We start from the raw sequence: 26,288 nt of genomic DNA, 5'->3' as shown, positions 1-26,288 counted from the left end.
GAACTGAGTGGGGAGTTATTAAATTATTTTCGTGCTGCTTTTATGTTTTGATGAATACTGCAAAATACCCAGAGCATTTCTTTTCCTGCACTGCCTTATTAATATCTTAGGGAGGCAAAGTTTTCAGTTATCTGAAACTGGTCAAACTAGTCAAACTTTATAAAAGATTCAACATTTCTGAAATAGACGGTTTCAGGTTAACCTCTCAAATATCAAATACAATTTCTGCATTTCCAGAGGGAGTGGAAAACATTTACTATGCATTCCTAAGTACCAGGTATATCTCACTGTTCGGTAGGGCTTTCTTCCCAGGTAGGTGCATACAGAATAGCAAGTTTGGACCTCTCAATCTGTATCTCGCGCTTTCCATTTTTATTCCTCATGTAGCTACCATAGTCTGTAAAACATGAGTTGGAAATGATGTAGGGAATCAACCAGTTTCTCTGCTTCCAGCCTTTTATCTACATCAGCCCAATAATCTTTCAGAATACAAGCCTATACAAGTTTGTACACAAGTCAGCTGTCCTGAGTTCAAGGTAAGTGTTAGTATAGCCTTATTTACACACTGACAAGCTATGAGAGGGATACAGATATTTCTGCTCTTGACCTTATATTGGCAAGCTTTTACAATCTGGCACTCCTAAGATAAAGCTAGTGCCAAGCTTTTCTATTATGTTTGTTAGTAAGATGAAAATCATATACTAACTTAAGACAGTTTCTGTTGTTTCAGCTCAGGTATTAATACATAGTTCCAACATGTATTTTATATGATTGTTTATTGAAATATTTCTTTTATTGTCTGTGTAGGCAATGCTTATAATGCCTCCCATATCTAAATGATCTCAAAGTGGAGTACTGTACAGAAAGAAAAAATACTAAAAATACAATAAAGTGAAAAATACTAATAAAATACTAATAAAGTGAAAAATTCAGTATTTTAAATATTTAAAATGAAGAGGGGTGTTCAAGTTAACATTCAACACTTGCATAAGAATGTTCCTGGTTATAATGACAAGAATCCGTGAATTGGGTCCAATTTAGTCTGAACTGATTTGGACATACCTGTATTTGCAAATATGATTTGTTGAGTGGATTTGACTGACTAGGTCTGAACTGATTTGGAGGGTTGAATATTTACATAAACCTAACGGATAAATTTTGACCATATGCTTAAAACATACCACAATTGGCATCTTCCAAATACCTAGAGAAAGTGTCACAGAGAAGGTCCTCTTTTAAGTAATTGACAAATGGCAATATGAAAGTTGTGCTACAGTCAACAAAAGGTTTCTTAGTGATCATACACGTTCTTAGTAATCATACAAATGGGGAAGGCCATTTGCCAAGTAACTTAGCTCCAACTTATTCAGGGCATTATATGCTAGCATGAACTAAGATTGCGTCAGCACTAGGATCATATGTATGTGACCAGGACCCCACCAATATTTTGATTGCTGCATTCTTGATTCAGACCAAAACCAAAAGTAGTTCCACATAAGATGGATAGATATGTCATATTTCTTTTAGACATTCTGTGCAACAGTGTCTTATTGCTAAGGGACTGCCAACATGGTAACACAGAGGACTGGGGTTGGGGAAGGCATTTGTTCTCCTGGAAGTAACTGTCACTTTTTAAAGCACCAGAGGTAGAAATCAAAATTGATTCGGAGGAGGAGCTTCTTCTAAGATCTATTATTAGGCCTTATATATAAGACCTTCCTGGAAGCTGCTAGCACAAAAGATGTATCACTTCTTAGCTCTGTTCATAGAATTTCACAAGATTTCTGTCAGTTTGTCTCTTGAATAAAATATTTGGAAATTGCAACATAGAAAATTCATTATTTTTCTGCAGCAAAAAGGTTGTATAAAGATTGAGTGACTGATTATGTGTCATCAAGTTGGTGTCAGTGCTTAGCAGCTACATAGGTAGATTTTCTCCATGACAGTCTGTCCCTAACTTGGTCCTTCAGGTCTTCTAATGGTGTCCCCATCACCACTGTAACTGAGTCCATCCACTTTGGTGCTGGTTGTCTTCTTCTTCTCTTTCCTTCCACCTTTCCCAGCATTAGAGCCTTCCCCAGAAAACTAGTCTTTGCATAATGTGTCTGAAGTAGGATGATTTGATGCATAAGCGTATTAGGAAAGTGTTTTGTTTTGTATGTATTGGCTAGATGTATGTATCTAATTTTCTGCAAAATTTTAAAGATCTGCTGTTCCATTTTAGCTTCATGATAAAGCTATCCCTTGTCCATGTTAAAATAACAATCATTGTAGAAAATGTAAGGTACGTTCTATATAATACAACGGGAACAGATTTCTTGTCTGCTCTAAACATACAGGGAATGTATAATATATTAGAAGAAAATGGCTACACTTTGGTGATGCCAAAAATGTCTGAATGTAAAATGAGATAGGAATATCTGGGTAGAACTGTCACTGTCAAAATATGTATTTTAGAACTTGCCTCTTGTACAATTAGAACACTAGATTATTGTTTGAAATGTCACAGGAAAAAATGTTTGTGATACTATCATACTATGCAGTCTTGAGGCTACTGATTCAGGAAAGGGATATTTTAGGCAAAGGTATGGAATGAAATAAATCTAAACTGCTCAGTTTGTTCCAACCTGGTTAATGGAAGAAACAGGTAATGTGTTTGTTCTCGTTTTAAGAGCTAAGCCTTTCTAGGTGTTAATATTGCAAATTCTTGTCACAGGCAATGTAATCTAATGGAGATAAGATGGATTTTTCAAAAGAGCTAAATTTAAACACTGAGATTGTGGGAAGATTTGTTTTGCTGCCAACAGTGTTGCTGTTTCTTTCAGCAAGTAGGAAAATGGGGGAAGGTATCATATGACAAACCAGGCACAGTTAAACACCTAGGAACTTTTGAAGGTTGTTTATCTAGAGTAGAAAGCCATATTCTTGTGGTGGCGTGTCTAGAATCCTTCCTATTATATTTTTATACTTCTTTTATATTGATAATGACTTTTATCATTGATTTTGGTATGACTTTTGTAAGACATCAAATTTTAAAAAGTATGAATTATAATTGAAGGGAATTGTTTCATCCCAAATCCTCGGTAGGATGCAAAAAATGCATTCCCTATATATTTAGAGTGACAAGAAATCTGTTCCTGCTATATTATATAGAATATATCTTACATTTTCTATAAGGATTGTTCTTTTAACATGGACAAGGGATAGCTTTATCATGAAGCTAAAATGGAACAGCAGTCTATCATATAAAATATGATTAAACAATTCCATTAAATGCTATAATGGAACCGATCAAATATGTTACTGAATTTCTCAATGGTTTCATGGCATATTGAAATTATTACAAGATGATTAATATTTTGATTAATACTTTATGTTCCATAAGAATGATTTTCTGACTGATAAGAGTCATCAGGCTATTTTTACTGTCTTATTTCTGTCCAGAATTGTCTTCTGCATTAAAGATTCTTTAGAAACTTCAGTTGATGCAATATGTATGTATGTGGAAGTGAGTGGATGGGTGATCTGAAAACATAATTTATGCTATTTCAGCACCGACTGCCCTGAAGTGCTTGGGGCAAATTTAAGGCTTTGGGATTTATCTTTGAACAGTTAAATGATTTGGAGCCAGGTTCTTTCTTGTTAATTCCTTAGAGTTGATCCTCTTCCTTCTCTTCCTTCACTGTACAATTGGATCTCCACTAGAGATCTTTGAGTTGTTTGCTGCTTTGTCCTAAAAAAAGGGTATATAAATAGATTAAAACTTTAATATTTGGTCACAGGTAGAGATCAGCATACAAAGAAAAAAATCATTACTAAAAATTTTTAAAATCTGATCAATGATTCCAATTTTTATTAGGTTACTTTTAGCAAATGATACCAGAGCAAGTTGCAAATAAAAGAGGATAAAGTTACATTTGTGGAGGTCTCTGTAACCTTGCAGAGATAAAGTTAAATAATGCGATCATCCTCCAACTTTCCAGAACTTTTTTCAAAGAGTGCTATTATAAAGCTGAAAAAATAATCCACATAGAATGGGCAATGTAGCAACTTAGATGTTGCCTATTAGCTAAAATCAAGGGAAGCATTTCCGCAGGCTCCCCCTCTCCCACAGTCCCCAACTCTTTGTATCCATCCTCCATTTCAGATCCCTATGTGGCTTCTTTGGATTTACTAGGTTAATTGAAATCTTCATGTTTAGAAAGAATTAAGCAGGGGAGAATTATGGGATAATGGAAGAAAGAAACTTTCTCAGCTGTAGACTTAGTTTTTGACAAACCTATTAAATATATCTACAAAATAATAGTCTTTAAAAGCTACATGAATTGTTGAGGATTCTTATTTTCTTTAGGTAGCCTCCCTCAGTGAACAGGCCCTTTTGTTAGAAGTATTATCCTAAAAAAGTCAAGTCTCCCCTTTTTTTTCTTTTCTGCTTTTCCCCTTTGCACTTTTTATTCTTTCTTTTTTCTTTTTATATTTTTCTTAGTTTGTATTAGTTTTTTATCTCTGTATTTTAAAACTTTAATAAAACTTATTAAAAAATAAATCCTTTTAGTGTGCAAAAAGTGTTTTTCCAGTTTGATAGAAATGCCTTCAAGATAAGCAAAGGGCAAATGTTTTTACCAAGGACATTGTGCAATTGAGTGGCAACTAATTAAGGGACTTCTCTAACAACAGACATTTGAATATTTGCTTAAGCAATATACATTTTTAACAGTGTACAACAATGCCTCTGTACTTCTCTCAGCTTGCTTTCATGGGGGCAGTCTGGTTTTGTTCAGTGGAGATAGACAGATATTCAGGTTTGCAGAAGTTAGTGGGATTTTTTTTAACCAGAACCCAGAAATTTAACAACTTGGTCATGACTAAAGTGTGTCCTCTTATTTCAGTGCATATACTTTAAAATGACTAAATCTAGATCCAGCCCATACATGTAGAATTGAATAATGTATTTGAATGAGAATTGTACAAGATCAGCTGTTGATAATCACAACTTCATTTCAACTGCTTAAATTACAGCAACAGTGGGAATTCTTGGTTTCTGTTAAGAAAAAGTTGCAAGTTACAACTCTCAAAGTTCCTTTTGCTCATCCCAGTTATAGAGGACATGATCTCAACAGCAGATATAACAACACAGAAAACATCTATGAAGTGCCTGGCTGGAAGAGCACTTGCCATGGAAGAAAGTACATATTTAAAAAAAACAACAACTAACCACCAAGTATTTTCCCATATCTTTTTCACAAGTCAGCTTTAGCAACTACTTGTTTATAAGTAAAACTGGAATTCTTTTTCCCTACAAGATTTTCTTTAGTCTCCCATGTTAGTTTAAGTATCTATTATACAGAACACTTCCACCTTACCCAGCGGAATACATGTTTAGGATACAACAGGATCCTGGAATGTCACTGCCAATTCATATGTATGATTTCAGATGCCCCTAATTCTGTAAGGTTTTACCCAGCGGTATTTCTAGCAGGTTATAATGCCATAAATTGTCAGTCATTTATGCAGATCAACTCTTTCAGATTTTCATCTGTAACAACATCTTAAGCCTGCCTCCCCTTGAAAAACAAGCTAGAAAGAGAAAGGATGCGTTCAAAGAACAGAATGATGCTAATCAGAGGGAAATTTGTTTCCTGCCCCATTACCAAAAACAGTGTTCTGTGACATTTTAAGATAGAGAAAAGGGGGGAGAGAATGAAAGGAAAGAGAGCCCTGACTACATAAATATTTACTTTTCAATAGTGTCATCTCCTCCAGCTTTCCAGGATTTAACTCAGAGCTGTCAGTCACTGGTCCTGTGACGTGAAAAGCAACATAATGCTTTCCTAGCAAAGGGCCTCTGTTTAAAGAGAGAAAGGCCTTACTTGCAGTTCCAAAGAGCTTAGAAAGTTGGATGGGGGTGAATATACAGTCTGTTGTTAAAAACTGGCTATACTTTTATACAATTCAAGAGAGTCAACTCCTCTTAATTAGCATGATGTGCTAGGAACATTATGCTGGCTGTTTAAGATCCTCATTTTGCGTCTCCAGTCCTCCTTAAAATTAACCTTTCAGAATTAAGGATGCCACAAAATTTGCTGTGTGTGTATTCTATTAATAGGATTCACTGCTGAATAAGAGTGCCTATGTTTGTCCCTTAATGTACCTTTCAGAATCATTGTCATGACAAGCGGCTGGCGTGAAACATGCGCCCTGAAAAATGCTGTAAAGGTGCTGCAGCAATAGAAGTCATTTTATCCCTGCTTCAGAATGCCTCTAACTCTCTGCTGTTCCTTATGATCACATGGTTTTGGTACAGTGGAACTCTTTGGAGGCATGACTGCCAAGGAAGCAGATCAGGATCTTAGACATGTTAGAAAAAGAATAAATTAAAGCAAGATGCTCGCTGTGGAACTTATTTTTTTACAACTGCAGTTTCCTTGGTATGCATATTAAAAATATAAAACAAACATATATAAAATGATAAAAACCAGTAGCAGTAGTAATAGCAATAGAAATAATAGTATAATTATATTACTGTAGACAAAACCATAGGCAATAAGTCTAAAGTAGTGTCTTAATGCTTGGGAAAATTAAAAAGTGAGTGCTAGAGTCTTGATGTATCACCAAGGCTTTTTCCACCAACTCTTATTCTTTTATTCTTACTCTGGTGAGGGTTTTTACTTTTTTTTTTTTATGTATGTTTCATGATATTGTGCCATTTTCAGAATGAAACCAAGGGATATTTGACACTTTTTTTCTCTAAACATTGAGGTGGGAATAACATTGTATTGTGAAACCTACCTCAGATGTTTCAGTGGCCATTTGGTTCTTGTGTATATACAGCTTTACACACACATCTCCCAGTTCTATAGCAAAATCAATGCACATATAATTTTACATATTTTAGTCACTTTTCTTAGACATTTGGCTCCAGATGGACATTAGGTCAATAGAGCTCATTGTCATCAAGCAAATAACTTCTCTTCCACTTTTCATAACAAAGGTTCACATGGGCAAAATAATGGGAAATAGGACTCTAGTCAAGGTGAACTTTGCTTGTTGATTTTCATGTACATGTTACAGGACTTTTTTATTATTAGAAATAGATCACAAGCTTACAGAAACTGAACAATGTTCATTTAACAAAGACTTCTCCAAGCTGATGCCTTTTGATATATTGAAACTAACACATTCAGAATTCCCAAGTGTTGGCTGAAAAGTTCTCAGAATATCTGGGAAATCTGTTTTAAAGTTGTGTACAAAATTATTCATAATTTACTTTTCATCTGCTATATATTAGTATCTCATTGAGAAGACCAGACACTTTAATTATTTGCTTTTGTTTCAGGCAGTGGAAAAGGTTCCTCTGACCCAGGGAACATAGCCTTCTCCAATAGGCTTTCTTGTCTATAGTCTCCTTTTAAAATTGCTCAGCACTGCAATGTTAAGTTTGAACAGCTTATTACAATTGAGAGAGCTACATGACCCAATTTCCAGTCTTCTCCTTGGCTGAATTTGCAATTGGTATTTAACCAAAACCTGTCTTGTTTGACTTGGCTTAATCATTGTAGTTTGTGAACAATTTTATGGCTTAGTCTTATATATGAACCAGAACACTATGGGTCGTTCAACAAACCATGGCCTGGCACAAAGTCTGACCTCAGTGATTGTCAAGTTGTTCCACATATCTTTGACCCTGCCTAGATTTGTTGGTTGAGATGCTGCTTTGTATAAAATAAGCAGAATAGTCCACTAGAAGGAATGATTCAGTCTTTTGGTTCATGAAAGACCCTGGGTTCCTCTATTGTAGCTCATTGCTCATCAGGCCAGGTTACTGATTACAAAAAAGGGAAGAAACAGTAAATTAGTTTTAAGTTGAACTTGACTATTTTGTATACTTGCTTAAATTGTACGTTTGTGGCATTATGGATAATGTATAACATCTGGATAAGCTTTGTGGGTTTTTTTATATCTTTTTATAAATAGTGGCAGTTTAGCCTAAACAGAGGGTTCTGCAGCTACCAAGAAGATTTATAATCTCCTCTGGAAGCAGCTGGGGCAAGTAAGATAGAAGGCTGCCCCTTCTGTAAAGCTACCATTTTGCTGAACCATTTGGGGGATTTTAGGATTGTGCCACTGAAATTTGGCAGCAAAAGCCTTCCATTGAAGGAGATCATACCACTTCATGAGGCAGTCTGTTCTTCTAGTTGATAGCTCTCACTATGAGGAAATTCCTCCTGAGATAGACCGCAATCTACTTCCTATCATTTCAATCCATTATTTCTGGTCCTGCCTTCTGGGGTAAAAGAAAACAAGCACATATTGCAACCCTTTAGATATCTGAAGACTGCTATCATTTTGCCCCTCAATATGCCCCTCTTTTTTTCCTGCAGGATCCACATACCAGCTGCAAAGACAGTGTAGAGTGAGACAACTCTTGTGAACTGAATTCTATGCTCCTGTTAATATATCTCAAAATAGCATTTTCCTTTTTAGCATCTGCATCAAGTTTTTGGCTCATGTTCATTGTGATCGTCTAGAACATATGTAGATTCTTTTCACATATACCACCAAGAAGCTAGGTCTTCCCCATCATGTACTTATCCCTTTTATTTTTTTCTCTCCAGATACAAGATTTTATATTTCTCCCTGTTATATTCAAGCCAATCCAGAACTTTTCAAATCTTTTCTTTCTCTTCTAAAATGTTAGCTATTCCTCTTAATTTGTGTCATCTGCAAATTTGATCATCATCTCCTTAGCCCCTTTATCCAGGTCATTAATAAAAATATTGAACAGTTCAGGGCCCAGGACAGAACCATGTGACACTCTGCTTGATACTATTATCTAAGCTGATGTGGAGCCATTTATGAATATCTCTGGGTATGGTCATTCATCCAGTTATGAATCCATCTAACGGTTATATCATTTACCCTATACTTTACTGTGTTATTAGCGAAGACATCATGAGAAGCTTCGCTCAGTGCTTTGCTGAAGTCAAGGTACACTGTGCCCATGGCATTCCCTGATCTACTTAGCCAGTAACATTGTCAAAAAAGGAAAGAAACTTAGTCTGGCAAACCCTGCTTGTAACAAACTCATGCTGGCTGTTTTTAATTATTGCTTTCCTGTCCAAGTGCTCACAAATATACTGTTTAATCATCTCTTCAAGAACTGTGCCAGTATAAATGTCAAAGTGACATGCCTGTAATTTCCTGGGTCCTCTGCCTTCATTTCTTTTTTTTCAAGTTAGAAGCAGTGTTTGCTTTCTGGTCTTCTGGGACCTTACCAATTCTCCAGGAGTTTTCAAAGATTATAGTGACCTTGCTATTTCCTTCAGTACCCTGCAGTGTAATTCATCTGACACTGGAGACTTGAATTCATTTAAATTAGCTGTTCAGTTATAGCCTGAGGTGCAGCTCCTTCCTTCCACTACTGACACAACAAAGGCCAGCTGGGGCTTCATTTCCCTTCTAAAAGAAGAAAAATACAAAATAGAAAACACAGCTTAAGATATTCTGCTTTATTGCCAACGTACATTGCCAGTTCACCTCTTTTTCATCACAACCTTCAGCTCATTCTGCGTTTTAGCCTATCTGACATGTTCTCTACAGTTTCTGGTGGCTGCCTTGTGTCCTTCTCTAGTAATGCCCCTCTCCTTCCATTTCCTGTATGTGTCCCCTTTCTCTTTACAGCATTGTAGAGAGCTCCGTGCACATCCACACTGATCTCTTTAGTTGTCTCCTATTTTTCCTTTGAATAGGAATTGTTTGTGGGTGCACTTTCAGTATTTTATTTCCACCCTTCTCAGAGCCTTTTCTCCTTCAGGATTTCAAGCCACTGAATTCAACTTGGCCTTTATCTGAGTTCATCAGAGTCAGCTGTTCGGAAATCTGGTCTCTTGCCCTTGTTATAATGAACTGTAGCATAACATGTCATTTTATCCTGAGGTTACAGTCACCTTCACTTCTTCAAACAATTCCTCCCTGTTGGTTGGGATTAGGTCCAGAATAGCAGATCATTTTGCTCCTTTCTCCATCCTCTGAAAAATGAAATTATCAGCAAGAGAGGACCGGAATTTGTTGGGCTTTTAACTCTTGGCAGAGTTTGAGTTCTAGCAGATGTTGGAGTAATTGAAATCTCCCATTGTCACTCATGTGCCTCTTTAAAGGTTTGGTCATCTGCCACAGAAAGGCTTCATCATCTGCCAGAAAATCTATAATAAGCTCTAGTGATGATATCACTTTTGTTCGTGTCTCCTTTTATTCTTACTCAAATGGTCTCAAAAGGATTTCCATGTTCCAGTTTGTGAATGCCTCTGCAAACTATGAGTTCTTGAGGTCTAATGTAACACCTCCTCCCTTTCTGTTGAATAGTTCTCCAAATATGTTGTATCCTTCCATGGCTATATTCCAGTCGTGTGCATCATCCCACCAGGTTTCAGTGATGCCTGTGACATCATGTTTGACCTCCTGTGTTAGGATTTCAAGTTTTCCCTGCTTGTTTCCCATACTCTGTTTAAGTGCATAAATCAACAGAAACATAGCTACAGAGAAAGCTCAGTCAACCTCTCTGGAGAATTGAACTGTTGGCCCAGCCTAACACTGGGTTCTTTTTCAGCCGGCGTGATGAGCCAATAAATCATGTAGAGTCGAGGAAAGTGGATTCCAACACTTTACTTCTGTGCAGAAACAAAGAGGTATGCTTGGGACCCAAGTCCAAGTCAAGCACCCTTTCATGAAGCCAAAACCATCTTTTATACAGTTTAAACAAGGAAGTAATAAGCTGATTGGTACACGTCTTAGACATGTGCACAAAAGCATTCTATCCCACAATAGTCCAATAAGGAGGATATTAGCATATGAGATTTCCACCTCTGGGTGTGCTTTTTAGCATGCTAATGATAAACTTTTGTTCACCTCTGGACCCTTGTCCGGACACCTCTAACCGCAGCTGGAGCTGAATGCCATGTCTCCTTTCTTTATTCCAGTAGTGGACTCACTTACAAAACTTCTTTAGCAAAGTGTCAGAGCAACAACCTGCCAGCAAGTCCATGTATGGAGTGTTTGTGGTCAGCCTATGAAGCCTTTGTGGTCAATTTTTCTAGCCCCTGCTAGCAAGTTAAGGAAGTGCTGATTTTTAACAAGCAAAAGCACCAAGTGATTACAATGGAATAACTCTAGCTGAAGCTAATTCATGGCTTACAAAAGCCTCTGATAGTTTGTTAATAAATTGATTCAGGTGGCCCTCAGAACAAAATCCCACAAGTCAGTTTTCATTGTTCTAGAGAATATGGTGCATTTAAAATAAGTCCTATAGTATTGTATACAACTTTGAAGAAACAGAATTACTGGCAATAAGGAAGATACGGGTTAAAACAAAAGTTGTCTTTTTGAATTCCTGATATAGCAGTAGCTTTGTTCCAGATGTCTAGATGGGAAAACAGTTTGGCTTGCTGAGAAATTAAAGAAACGTAAGAAATATTTTTAAAATTAGATATTTGATGTTTTGGAGGGTTGCTGTCATGTCATTTCAATCTTCAGCAGAATTGTTTGCATTTTTGATAGAAGATGAGCAAATATGAATATGAACAAATGTCTTCTTACACTTTAAAAAAATCTTCTCAGTCACTGTGTTATATGGACTAATATAAACATGTAAAATGCATTTTGCACTACAGAAGGGGTGGCAAAATGTGAGTTGAAGACCACATGTGACTCTGTTTATTATTGTGAAAAATTGGAGGCACAGTTTTTCACCCTGTTTAAATCAGGAAAATTGTACAAAAATTATAAGCTCTAAAATAATTCATTAATTTAAAAAACACCCAACTGCTTGCCAGGAAAAAAAATCTAGCTCTAATGAGACAGCCTTATTTATGCTGCAGCACTGCATTGCCCCCTGAATAATGTGGCCCCTAACTACTAAGTGTTTGCCTATCCCTGCATAAGTGTCATTATTGCATTACGGATAACTAGTAAACAACTTTAAGGAAATGGTCTCTGTTTTGCCTCTAAATTTGCAACATTTATTGTTGGAATAGCAAATGACTGGAAGCACCCAGCATATGGTTCTGAGGTAAGTTTATGTGGATCAAATTTCATCCAGTCCAGTGGATCTTAATTCTAAGTATTTATATGCGATTGCACCTAAGTGATAAAAGAAAATAACAAGATGGAAGAAAAAAATAATTATTGCTTCCATGTAAAGATATTAAAGATGTTCTTACATGCAAACCGAAAGAGATGAGGTGGACGCTGTGTCCAGTGTACAAAACTGTTTCTCAATAAAGCTATAGGGTGATTTTCTTCTAAGTGGGCAGGATGCGATCACTGTCCCTTTTTGAAAATTATTTGGGACACATGTACTCATAAATTATGGAATAAGAGATCCCATTACAGCCCATCTGTGCCTCCTGAAATAGCAACAAGAAGATAATTCTATTAACAGCTTTTCTTCTTTTATTTGGTTTTGTGTGACTGACACAAGATATGACCTGGTTTTGTCCCAATTAGTGAGCCAGTTCCTTTTTTTTAATTATTCTTGTTGTATTTTTGGATAGCAATCTTGCTGAATCACAGCTGTTATTCTGAATGGGAAATACAGTCTTGCTTTCTACTGTATGCCTTTTCTTTTCATAACAGCTTATCCTCTCTTAATTTTTTAGTGTGCAAATGCTTCCATATCTGTAATGTATATGGAATCCTACATAATATTTTAGTTTTCAGGATATGCAGTTTATAAGCTAATAAGACAGGTCTTATTCATCCACAGCTCAAGTTGTGATTTTAAAAATATCTGGTTGGTGTGTGGAGTCAGCAGTGATATAAAAGTTCAACACAATCCCAATAGCTTTATTCTCAAAAAAAAAAAAAAGTTCAGAAATTATTTGTGTTTAGACGTAGATGTAGTCCTGAACACACACACACATGCACGCACGCACGCACATGCACACACCAACAGTATATACATAATATTCATTTTATTAGGGATGAAAAGACAGTAATAGTAAGGTAACGCATTTCCATGATGTCCTTGTTACAAACAAGAATAATCGTTGGAAGCTCCGTTATCAGATCATTAATTTGCTGGAGCAAGATGGGTCTACAGATTATTTTGGTTCATATTACTTCCTTAAAACAGTCCTGAGTCCTCAGATACTAATTGGGTTTGACCCTGCTTAACTTTTCAAGATCAGCCAATGTTGGCTAAATACTTCTGCCTGCCTAGACCTTAAACATACTACTGGGAGCCAGTAGTATAATAGCAGAGGTTTTGATCTAGATAAAGATTAGTGCTTTTTGTTGGGATCAAGTGTTGGAATCTGCTGTTTTTGATAAGATAAAGTCTTGTTAGACAGCTTTGTTAGGTATAAATTATGAAGTATAGAGTAAAACTAGAATCTTGCCCAGTATTTTCTCCTTTTAACTTGCTATGGCTTTCCAAGATTTTCTTGAAGGCTTTTTTACTTTTTTGCTACCTGAACTCCCTACCAGGGATTGAATCTGAGCAATTCCATGTGAATTATACCTTGTTCAGGTATTAACAGAAGCATTTGAGACCACACATCCAATACTCAATACCAAAATTATAAAACATTTAGATCAGGTATTGTCGAAGGCTTTCATGGCCGGCATACAATGGCTGGTGTTGGTCTTCCGGGCTGTGTGGCCGTGTTCTGGAAGTTTTGTTTCCTAACGTTTCGCCAGCACCTGTGACTGGCATCTTCAGAGTGCAGGAGCACAGACAGGAGCAGTTCTCTCTGTGCCCAGGGTGATGTGACCCTTTTGTGGGTATTTATAGAGATCTGAGGGGGGAAGGGGGATTGGGGTGTGTGTGGGAGCTTGGGTTACTGAGTGGCTGCTTGTTTTGGTGTCAGCACATGTGTGTATCTTCCTGGGGATTAGGCAGGGTTTTTTCTTCTATTGAATTGTTAACGAGGGGCTGCTGGGGGTGATTAGCAAGTTCATTGTGTGAACTGTTCATGTCCTGGTGGTTGAGCTGAGTTCGTTGACCTTTTGCAGGCTGTATTTTTCAGGATTGGTAGCCAGGTTTTGTTGATTTTTAGACTATCCTCTTTTTTATTGAAACTGTGCTGGTGTTTGTGAATCTCAATGGCTTCCCGGTATAGCCTGGTATAGTGGCTGTTGGTGTTGTCCAGTATCTCTGTGTTTTCAAATAGGATTTTGTGTCCAGTGTGCTTGAGAGCATGTTCAGCTACTGCAGATTTTTCTGGTTGCTGTAGTCTGCAGTGTCTTTCGTGTTCTTTTATCCTGGTATGGATGCTGTGTTTTGTGGTCCCGATGTATACCTGCCCGCAACTGCATGGTAACCCAACCCCCCCAACACACACACCCAATCCCCCCTTCCCCCCCCCAGATCTCTATAAATACCCACAAAAGGGTCACATCACCCTGGGCACAGAGAGAACTGCTCCTGTCTGTGCTCCTGCACTCTGAAGATGCCAGTCACAGGTGCTGGCGAAACGTTAGGAAACAAAACTTCTGGAACACGGCCACACAGCCCAGAAGAACCACACCAGCCATTTAGATCAGGGTTTCTCATGATCAGCATGCTGGCTGGGGGAATTCTGGGAGTTGAAGTCCACATATCTTAAAGTTTCTGAGGTTGAGAAACACTGATTTAGATAATGTGCAAAATGTACTGTTTGTAGTGTAAACATAGTACAGAGTAAAATAGTATAGAGTAAATAGGGTTAATTCTCCTAAAGTTTAAAAAAAGACAGGAACATTAGTTTGAGAATGGGGTTCATACAATGACATTTGCTCATCTATTTTCTTCTTTATTTGAATTGAGCAGATTGGTGTAAAATGTTGAGAACAAAATATTAGGCATCACTGAAAGTTCCAACTATAAAGTTCTCCTGAGAAGTGACACAAAAAACACAGGGATTCTGTGGACTCTGCCACTCCCTGCCTGGACCATTCCCTTTCATCCATTTAAAAATTGAAGCTGAAAAGAATGAATCACCTTCTGACTGAGCTTGGTGCTGTGAAGAAAACAATCAGTCCCCAACTTACATGCTAATTGTAAGAAACACACTATGGGTTTCTTTGAAATATTTTGTCTTGCATTTGCATGGGGGTCACTTGACTTGACAAATCCTGCTTCTTAGGACAAGTCTCTTCCTATTTATGAGGAGAAGACATTTTCAGAAAGTACTTCCAGTCTATATAGTCCATGTGACATTCAGATGTGGGTAGGGGGTGGGAGCTCAACTGAGCTCTCGGTGCATTTAGTTCATGTGCCTGTAAAGATGATGGCATCTATCCATCGTCAGGTTGGAACTGGAGACCATAAGTCTACCACCCTTTGAGAGGAATATAAGATTCCTGGTGTCAGAATTTTATAAACGATAGCAGCTCTGCATAGCGCAGCAGCACCAGGGAACAAAGGCATAGTATTTCAGGAGCTGTTATTTCTGTTGAGCTGTGCTTAGAAAGAAGGCTCAGTTTGTTTGGGCCAGTGTTTTTCTAGCAGCCTAACCAGTTTGGTTGCTTTCATGATTGTAGATTCAGATGCAATTACTCAAGATCCAAAACCACATTTGTCAATTTACATCTCTCCTCCTAGGTTTGGCAGTATGCTTGCCTTCTTGTAAAGATTTTTTTTTTTTTAATCACAAGACCGCAGAGCAAAGATGAAGAGGAGTAAATTTTGGTTAGGACATGTTTCTGTTTAAGAGACAATGAAGTAATGGGCCAGAAAAGCAGTCCCTGGGTGAATTTTTGAATGCTTTTGCTTTTGTTGGAGGAACAGTGATTAAAATGTGATTGTTCAATGTGGCACGAACATGTTTCTTCTGACATGGACACTTGCAGTTATAGTAAGTTCTCTGTTATAAGCTGAAGTGTCAAATGAATGCAAACTTGACATTCAAGCTATACGTACTTGCAATTAAACTTTTAGTTTGGTTGGATTTGTAGGCTAGATAAAAATAATTTGTCTTGTAATGGTTAACATATTTTGAAAGGCAATGTTTAGGAATCAGCCTTCTATCAAAAGAGACCATTAGTTATTCTTATAGACACTGTGAAAGGAGAGATGTGTTGATCTATGGTGGCAAAAAATCAAAAGGAGTCTGTAGCAACTTTTCCAACTAACAGATTTTATTAGAAGGCAAATGCTTTTTGCCATTAATTCTTATATTTAAATTTTTATTTCTGCAGTCATGGGTAGGTAACCTGTGGTTCTCCAGATGTTGAATTGTATTTCCTGTCATCTTTCATATAGGCCATGCAGGAAGCAGTTTAGTTCATCTGCAATGCCTATTTTAACTTTGTCCAGTTCTACACAGACTCAAACAGGGCTTTGTGATGGAAAGAACCGAATGTGAGACCTTCTTATTAATAAATAAGTGAGTAAATAAGTAAGATCAGGCCAGAATGCTATTTCAAAAGTTGCCATTGAGAAGCCAGCATGAATGAAAGGTTCTTATCATTTTCCCCATCAGATGCATAGTTCAAAGCATGTGTCCTGTTAAATTATATTCTTTAAGTTACATCAAGACTGAAATGAAGAAACATGAGCAGATATGTAAGGGTATTGGTGTCGTTGGCCACATTTAAGATCTTGCAATGTTATTTATGGGTCACGTGTTGTAAAGAATCATATTATATTACCTTTGATTAGGAATATTCTTGGATGCCCTGATGATTTTTAAGTTAGGTGCCAGCTGCTGGGTAGAATATAGGATATAATTGCAATTGTGTTAGATATTAAAATCTATTGTTTATACCGTCTTTTATTGTTTTAAATTATGGATGACATTTGATTCTTCTCTGGTATTTAGTCTGTGACTGTAATAATCTGTCTCATTAGTCAATCAGTCATTCTATGATTTCGGCATTTCCAGCTGACTCAGACCCTTTGATAAGCCCTTGCCAAATATGTGACAGCACAGATTTCTTGACTTCAAGATGCAAGACTGATTCTGCCACTATTCACTAATATTTTATGTTGTCTTTTTTAACTGTTGAGGTTCTATATCTGTTTTTATTTATCAGAGAGATATCAGAGAAATATTGCAATAAAGTGGTGGGTGGTTCTAAAAACTATAGGAAAGCAGTATGGGTCCAAATTGTATATTACTGCAGCTTTTTGACTGTTGGGAGGGATGAACTTTCTATTTAGCCCCAAAAACATTTTCTGTGCCTTGCCCAACACTGCCTTCCTCATACTGATGGCCAGCTTGCTTCAAGCAATCTGCCAATATTGGTGCTTTGCAAATTTTATTGTATGTAACAGGGACTTAAGTGTTCATTGTGTTGGAAAGAATTTCATGATAAGAAGCTTGTCCCACAGTTATATATCTATATTTCTTCAGAGCATAACAATAATAGCTATAGATAAGGGAGAAAGATTTTTCCTTAAAAGGGGAAGGCCTTTTTTCATGGTTCCACTTATTCATCCCTTCATACATGTTATTCTATAGTTAGGAACAAAATCTCTACTTATTAATGCTGGAGTAGATCATATGGCTCTAATGAAGGCTTAAAGGAAAACAAGTTTGAGTGCCAGATGAACTCTTTTCCCTTCCTGGAGATAGACCAATATAGTTCATTGTAATTATTTTGGAAATATATGATCTTCCTGGTTTTCTAGAAATCTTTAAACAGTAGCTTGAGTCTTGCTATTATTGAAGGAATTGAATACAGATCCAATCATGTGTGCACAAGAATTATTATTTTATTTAATTTATTTAATTTATATGGCTGCCCATCTCAAACAAGTGACTCTGGGTGGCAATCATAAAATCAATTAAAACCAAATTACAAGCACAATACAAAAGAAAATTAAATATGTACAGCAGCCAAGAAAAATTATAATCCATAGATGTTAAGATAACCAGGAAACGGGCCCCTTAACACACTCAGGGCCCCCGGCCTGGGCAGATAATCAGGTCTTCAAGGCCTTATGAAAGGCCACCAGGGTCAGGGCCATCCTAATCTCTGGAGGGAGAATGTTCCAGAGGGAAGGCACTGCAGCAGAAAAGGCATGGCTCCTAGTCCCCATCAGCCAATATTCCTTGGCTGAGGGGACCTGGAGCATGCTTATCCTGCCAGACCAGATTGGATGGGTAGAAACAACTGGGAGAAGATGGTCCCTCAGGTAACCCAGTCCCAAGCCATGAATGGCTTTAGAGGTGACAACCAGCACTTGAATTGCACCCAGAAACACGCTGTCAACCAATGAAGCTCACAAAACAGTGGTGTTACATGTACGGAGTACCTGATACTATTTACTACCCATGAAGCTGCATTCTGCATCAGTTGAAGCTTCTGAGTGCTCTTCAAGTAATCCAGACAGAAGGGTATGAGTGACAATGAGTAGAGCTTCCTGGTCCAGGAATGGGTGCAATTGGAGCACAACCCAAAGGTGTGCAAATGCCCTCTTTGCCACAGCTACCACCTGCTCTTCCACTTGAAGATTTTGTTCTTGGAATGAATCACATTGGTTGTGTACGTTTCATATAAGTTCAGAACTTAATAGGGTTTACAGAAGTGTTACATGCATGTGTGATGTATACAGTAATTGAAAATATTAAGTCCGGGAAACAACTCTTTTATCTTTCCTACTGCTCCTGATATCCCAAATACTTTCATCCATTATCCCCTCTTTCTGATTCCTCTCTTTTCTTCTGCCTGGGGTAAACCCTACATAAGATCTTATTAGCCTACTTTTCTACATCCTCAGTGCCTTCTTCCAGGTTACTACTTTCCTCCTCTAAAGAGGAAGACTGCCTTAACTACAAATTACAGCAGCCGTATGGAGAATTTTTAAATTAGTGGTGGTGGTTATTAGATTCACATTCTTGTATGGAATTCTGAACTCTGGGAAGCAGCTTAATACAAATGGGGTAGCAAATCATAACTTTCAAGTTGAGGACAATAAATGACACCATTAGATTATGTCAGTAGTAATACTCTTAGGTCTAAATATCTTCTCAGTCAGCAAAGCCTTTTCAAATGCATTATAGTTGCACATTTATTAGTGTTCATTAGTAATTTAGCAGGTTTTTACTTCCTATGCCTTTTCCATCTAGGATAAGCCTTTTATGTCTCTGCACATTTTCCAACCTGCTTCTTAAGTACTTGCTAAATAACAGTAATTATAGTAATTTTACTGAGAATGTGCTTTTTTAATACTATATCTTCATGTTCTTCAGCAGGTGGCTGAATTAGGAGTATAACTGAATTACAATAGAATGAAATGTGTATCTGTCAAGATACAAAATCAGATATAGCTCCCTTAGGCAAATATTCTCAATTAATTTAAAAGAAAATTCCATCCATTTTGGAAATGGAATTTGTTCCCAAATAAGTGTGATTTGAGTCATATTATTACGGGGACTATAGCCATGTGACAGATTCAGAATAATTCAGTAACTGTCTTGTAAAAGCTCATAGAGCAATTCTTTGGGGTAACTGCATGGTTAGAAAACACTTCCGGGGACCTGTTTCCAGATTTATTTTCTAATATTATGTTAATGGTTTTTATGTTAAAAATCCCTTTTAGGAATTAAGTTAATATGAGATATATCTTGGATCTTACCCTGTGTTTATTTATTTGTGTCTTTTTTTCTTCTGCACATGATAATTATATAAAACTTGTTTCACATCCTTAATTAATTTTGGGATTGAACTGTTGGCAGTATCCAGGTCTCCTTGTAAGCCATCTATCAAACAATGATCAGTTACAATTTCAGGAGACCTTTCATGTGTTCAATGTATTTGGTTACTTTAAACTTTCTAAAATATCACCACTAGCTTGGCTTTCAATTTGTGGCTTGGACTGAAGAATGGGAACTTTGGCAAGCTTGCTTGCATTATATAGTTATAATGCTGAAAATGAGGCTATTTTATTTTATTTTATTTTATTATTTATTAATTCAATTCCTGATCTATTTCTCTAATGTTTTGATATCCTGATAAAAAATATGTTTATACTGTCCACAAATATCTTCTGATATCTACAAATACAAGAAGTCTTGACTCAGCCACTAGTGATTTGTGTTGATTTGAAAAACTTGGTAAGATAAAGATAAGTGGCTCCCTTCTTTAAGGGACATCAGAGAAATGTGCTTTGTCTGCTTTATAAACAAGCTTTTATAGATTGCTGTTCAATTCTGGAGAATATATATGTGTAATACTCTTGTGAAAAGAGTATTACATAAACATATACAGGTAGTCCTTGACTTACTGTGATGGACTGGAATTGTGGGAGGGGAGTAAAGAATGTGCTCTCATCTCCAGAGGAGCGAGGAAGAGATAAGCGGAGGAGACTGGCACCTCCCTAAGAAATTCCATCGGTGTGAACTGGCTGAGCCTGGGAACTGGTTTCATTCTGGGAAGATTCTTGTTAACGGGTTGTAGCTAATAAACCTTGCTGGATTGATTCTGCATGGTCTCCTGGAGTTCCTTGGGCTAGGCCCGACACTTACGACCACAATTGGGACCGGAACGTCCATCGCTAAGTGATGCGGTTGTTAAGTGAAACATGCCTGATTTTACTTTTTTTTTTTTTGCTGTGGTTGTTAAGTGAGTCACTACAGTTGTTATGCAAATCGCACGGTTGTTAAGCAAATACAACTTCCCCCATTGGCTTTGCTTGTTGTAAGCCCCTTGGAAAGGTTGCAAATGGCAATCATGTGACCCTGGGAAACTGCAACCATTGTAAGCGTGAGGACTGGTCATAAGTCACTTTGTCAGCGCTGTTGTAACTTCAAACAGTTGTTAAATGAATGGTCGTAAGTCGAAGACTACCTGTAGTTGTAGTTGGGAGATAGGAAATGGAATGGGACTGAAAGGAAATGCTAAACTGACAAAAGAGTCAGTGAGAATGTCCTATTTATTTGTTTGTTTATTTATTTATTTAACTCCAGTGGACTCTTAAACAAAATGGTAGTTAAGGTACTCAAGAGATTTGTGTATTGATTAACCGGTACATAATTATCCTTTGAATACCCTACTTCTTTGGATGTTGCATTGCAATTCTCAGTTCAAAATGTGTACAATAATACACAGATAAGAGAAGGTTGTATTTGAAGATTGAAGACATATTAAAGCAAGTTACTACAGAAATAAATATGAATAATCATGCAGTTTTACTTCTCTAAAAATTTTGGAATGATACATAAATTTAGCAAAACCCACTTATGCCTACCTAGATGTAAAACTAGAATGTATCATATATTCCCACCTATATGTGAATCAGAATGACCAGGATATGAGTAATTTGTGGCAAGACACACATTCAATCTCTGCATCTTCTTTTTCACCAGGGAAAATCCTGTTCCGAAGAAGTCACATTCGAGATGTAGCTGTGAAGAGATTAAAGCCAATTGATGAATACTGCAGGGTAAGTAACACTTCCTCTTAGAACACAGTGAAAAATGCATCGCATTTATTTATTTATACACATTTTAAATTATTGCTTATTCTCTAAAGCTGAGGGTGGTTTATTGTCAAAACATACAAAACCAAATGAAGCAATAGAAAATGAAAGAATATCCCATCCAACTAAGACAGCCCTTACACCAACATCATTCAGATGCCCTGTGGAAAAATAAGGTCTTCAGTGTCTTCCCAAGAGCTTGGGAGCATTCTGTGACTTAACAGGCAAGGTATCCCATAGTGACATAAATAAAGTTACTGAGATTAATTTAACAATCTAAAGCCAATGAAACAAATAATAGATTCAGATCAAGCACTATTTTGTCTAAAATACCACATATTGGTTTATGAGAGACATTTCTCTGAGGTCCTTAAAGTTTCAGATCTCATCAAAGCCAGAGGACCTCACAGAAATCAGAGTCAACCACCTGTGCTTCCAACAAAGGTCTCAGATATTTATACCAGGCCTCCTATTCATGCTTGTCTGAAGAACTTTCTATCTGGCAAATATCTTCCCTAAGTGATTAGCCAAATATATTTAATAGGGACTCAAGTTATGAGAATAGATCTGTTTTATTTCACTGGTATATTTATGCAGCCTCTTTCTCAAAATATCATCCATGTCAACATTTAATGAAAAAAGCAACCTGGAATGAACTCTAAACTGCTGAAAAATAGGAGAAACTATTAAGTATTTTGCATTTCAGAATGTATCTGTTAAATCTGAGAGGACTTGTAAAAGTGACCATAGATAACATAGATATTTATCATAAGAGAAATCAAACCTTTTTGGATTTGTGATGTATTACTTGTCATGTGGATCTTGTGCCTTGTCCAGAAGCTATTCTTGGCTTCTAGTTACTCATCTGAGAATGCCAACTTTCTGAGACTGAGTGATTGGTGAGTTGGTGATCCTACTTATGTGGCAAGTTGAAGAAGAAGCATTTATAGATACACTTGGCAATAGAGCTTTATAGGTTAAAGTTCGAAGAGGAAACCTATGATCTGGGAACATTAGTTTAATATGCATTTGGTATTCTTGGAAAATGTAAATTTACTACATTAAATATAAGTTGTGACATTAGAAACAATTAGAAAGGCTTGCTGACTTTTTCCCTTTTACAATCTCTTTATTCACCCATTTCAGTTGCATATTAGTAGTAACTATGTACCACAGCTGGGCTGTTACTGATTAACAAGGGTCCTAACAGTTTCTAAACTCAGTTCAGTATGTTTTGTGCAGTTGGATTTCAGTGTAATCAAAACATACTGATGAAACTTTGCAATGGATTTTTAAGAATTTGAGATACAAAGAAAAGAAATACCCATTCTAAACAATTTGGCTGGAAAAAATGTATTTAAAATCTTATCTTATGCTATCAATATTTATGTGCAACAATTGATTCAGTGTCTGGAAAATGAAGGCCCGCAGGCTATAACTATATAAACTCATGCTAAAATCTGTATATTAATTGTTTAGCTAGTAAGTGCAAAATTTGTGCTTCAGAACAGATATATTTCTTAGAAGGCAGGAAAGCACTGCAAGGTTATAAGGATCACTCCTGACCCATCCCTCTTATATATTTTCGGAGTCTTGTCTGAGAAATCATGTTTAATAAACTATTGTACTGATGATGGTAGTTATGATAGCAATCTGATAATTTTATTTCCACCTAGTTTATGTCCTCTGTTAATCAAATTGTCATATGAAAAGTACTACATTGCTTTCCTGTAAGACAAGCACAGATTGTCAATACTTGTCTTCTATTTCTGCCAAGTGCTGTATATTGTATCAACTTATTAGGCAATAAGATTTCTTCTCATTAGTTGCACATGTGTGACATTGATTTGGGAGCAGAGCATAAGGCCTGTGTGGAAAGTGCCCTAAATGAGAAAGAGTGATTAGACCAGTTAACTTCACAGCATAATCTAACATGCAAACCACTATGTTTTCTTTTTCGAATGGACCCTTTTATATATCATGTATATTTGACAAATATATGAGGGAAATTCATCTTCTGGAATGAATGGACTATGAATTATGAATGCAACTGACTTCCCTACAAACTTAGAGCAACTCCCACAACTATATCAGACAACCAGTAGTTAACAGCACATCATTTGTCTTTTGAACATTTAATTCCCTTCATTTCCACACAGATTCCTTCCTACTTTTTCCTTTCTAGAGCAGAATAAAAAGCAATCCTTGGCGTTGGCAGTACCTAGCCAACCTTGGCTGATCTTGGAAAATAATGAGGGTCAGCCCTGGTTAGTACTTGAAAGGGGGAATGCTTGGGAATTCCAAGGATATTGGCTAGATTGGAAAGTTAAAAAAAAATGTCCTGGAAGAAAGCAGAATCTTTTAAGGCAATCAAAATTTCCCTCTGCACCTTTTAAGCCAAAACAGAATCAAGGTGGGGTTATCTTGAATTTATTTCTTCCTTCTCAGGAGTACGTTGACATTTACTTAACAGGTTTTGCAGTCTTCCTTCAAGGCTCTCTCCATATTCCTCTGTAGCTTCATACAGAAGGCAGTATCTAGCTCAGCTCAACTGTGGCAATTTGCAGTCTGAGCCACAACTGATCTACAACCTAATTTTATATTTCCATCAGTCTGTTTAATTGTATTACTGGTAGACTAATGGAAATTTTTACTCCTCACATCTCTGTGACTTTCATGAACTTCTTAAAAAGCTTTACAGGCCACTTCCCTTCTGTCTACTCAAGTGCTAGAGGGATCATTTAGCCTTGTATAAAATGGTAAGGGGGCAGAGCTGCCCTTTTCTCTCATCCATTCCTTGTCATTTCATTAACTTTTTCATTACAAACATCTGAACGTTGTGTGTTCATTTTCAGTTCTGCTGTGCGTGAAGTAAAAAGAGCAATCTGTTTCCATCAAAGCTTTTATCTGTAGCAAAGTCCATTAATGGTTTGGGATAGTGTATTAGATTACCAGTGAATGCATTATAAGATATTTCATTTGTAGAGAAAATCTGTTGGGTATTTTATTGTCTGAGAAGGCTCTAGGAAATATTACGTTATGAATGTTTTTCTTCTTGAATTAGCTATACCTAATGGTTCAAGTACAGGTTTCATTTTGATGTTCTGTTTTCAGATTCTCTCATGAAGGATTGGGAATAAGCTATGACTGTATGCATTTCTTCACCCCCTTATATAACTGGCTCCTTGGAAATTTCCCATTTTGTCAAGCTACTATTTGTTGTGGTGCCCAAATAGCCAAACTATGCTTTGAACAAGTTCTCTGCACCCTTCAGGAAAGAGTGGGATACAAAGTAAATAAATAAGCCAAGAGCAAATAATGGTTTGCAACCCTTGTTTGGTGGAATCATTTCCATTTTGATGTTATAGCAAACCAATTGACAAATCTGTCAGGAAATATTCCCAGGATAACTGGGAAGTTCTTACCCAGTTATCTGGGAACAGTTTTTTTTTTTTTTTATAATGTTTTTTTTATTTTTACAACAAACACAAAACAAACATGAACAAACAAAAACATAAAAAGGCATAAAAAAGCATCTTCCATTTTATACCGTGTGTCAACCAGTTAAACTCGTTGGTGCCCCTTTCATAATCTTAAATTCTCATATCATCTATTCAAAAATATACTTGTATACTTATCAATTAACAATTATTAATCATTCATAGCTAATCTATAAAATCATATATTACAAAAAATTTTAACTTTCAATAGGATTAGTAATACATCTCCATCTATCTATTATATGTGTATATATATAATAATTAATATCAAATTTCTATTATAAAATTTCCTAATCTATTACATTACTATATTTTCTCATCTAATCATTAATAAAAACAAATCCCGTGTCATATAAAATTGCTTATCTTCTTACTCTAATTTCAAATCTCAATTTAACTCATCTCTGCACATTCCATAATTTTGAATAACTTCCTCCTGCATAAGTACTTTTTAATTTTTCCAATTCTTAAGAGTTACAATTCTAACCAATATCAGTTACAGTATCAATTACAATTCTAACCAAGTTACAGTTCTAACCAGATTTCACTACATGTTATACAATTTTTAACTATATATCTCAGATTTATACTTTATTCCAGCGCTTGCATAATTTTGAGTTCACCCTTTTCATTCAATGTCCCAAAGTATCTGGCTGTTCATTCCTTTTTTCTATATTATTGGATAAGAGAAAGCAATAATAAGTGTCCTTTTGAACATTCTGCTTTTGGAAGCTTCTGTCAGTTCCATCATTGTTGTATTCCCCTGATTTTCTCTTTAAACATCTGCAATAGTTTCTTTCAATATTGTTTTACTTCTTCTTTTTGAACATTCTCTTAGTACGATTTTCCATTATAATCTTGTATAATCTTTTTCTCACCCTCAGTGCCAAGAACAAATCTGTCTCTCTTCATTTATCAGTTGATTAACCCTTTTAATTCTCAGTTTATAGGCCTCACAATAATTCCGTTTAATGTTTCTGATTTCTTGTACTATTTCTTCCTTTTCCAATGATCCCGTTTTATGTTTAATTAAGTCCATTTTAGCTTTAATATATTTTTTATTTTTTTTCTTTTTTTTTTTGAGAATTTCTGCAGCTCTTCTTCCAATTTTTTATAGTCATCCTCAATAGTTTAAAGATCTTTTTCTGCATTGTGTTTCTCGTATAGTCTATTATCTTGATAAACCTTCATTGAGTCAAAGGATTCTTTATCTTTGTTCTTGCCAAAAATAAGAGAAAAAAAGAAGCAAAAGGAGAGAAAAAAAAGAAGAAGGAAAAATAAAAAGAAAAGGAAAAGAAGGAAAAGGCTAAGCCTCTTTAAAAAAAAAAATCCATCTGGGGGGAATAGAAAGCAAAGCAGAGCTTCTAGCAGAAAAAGAGCTACTG

The 26,288-nt window shown here is 36.3% G+C and overlaps 1 protein-coding gene across 3 annotated transcripts in view; it reads left to right on the top strand.

Annotated features, from left to right (window-relative positions):
- SH3PXD2A (SH3 and PX domains 2A) overlaps positions 1–26,288 on the top strand; it is a 261,206-nt gene that overhangs the window by 75,793 nt on the left and 159,125 nt on the right. For all 3 annotated transcript variants that reach the window (XM_088132404.1, XM_088132405.1, XM_088132403.1), the window contains exon 4: positions 21,291–21,367. In XM_088132404.1, the coding sequence (XP_087988530.1) occupies positions 21,291–21,367 (77 nt within the window). The remainder of the gene's footprint in view (positions 1–21,290; positions 21,368–26,288) is intronic.

Source organism: Python bivittatus, unplaced genomic scaffold (genome assembly GCF_059951505.1).
Source record: "Python bivittatus isolate LINGU-HERP-01145 unplaced genomic scaffold, Pbiv_v1 ctg000980_np1212, whole genome shotgun sequence".
Taxonomy (NCBI): domain Eukaryota; kingdom Metazoa; phylum Chordata; class Lepidosauria; order Squamata; family Pythonidae; genus Python; species Python bivittatus.
This window is presented reverse-complemented; position numbering and strand designations above follow the sequence as displayed.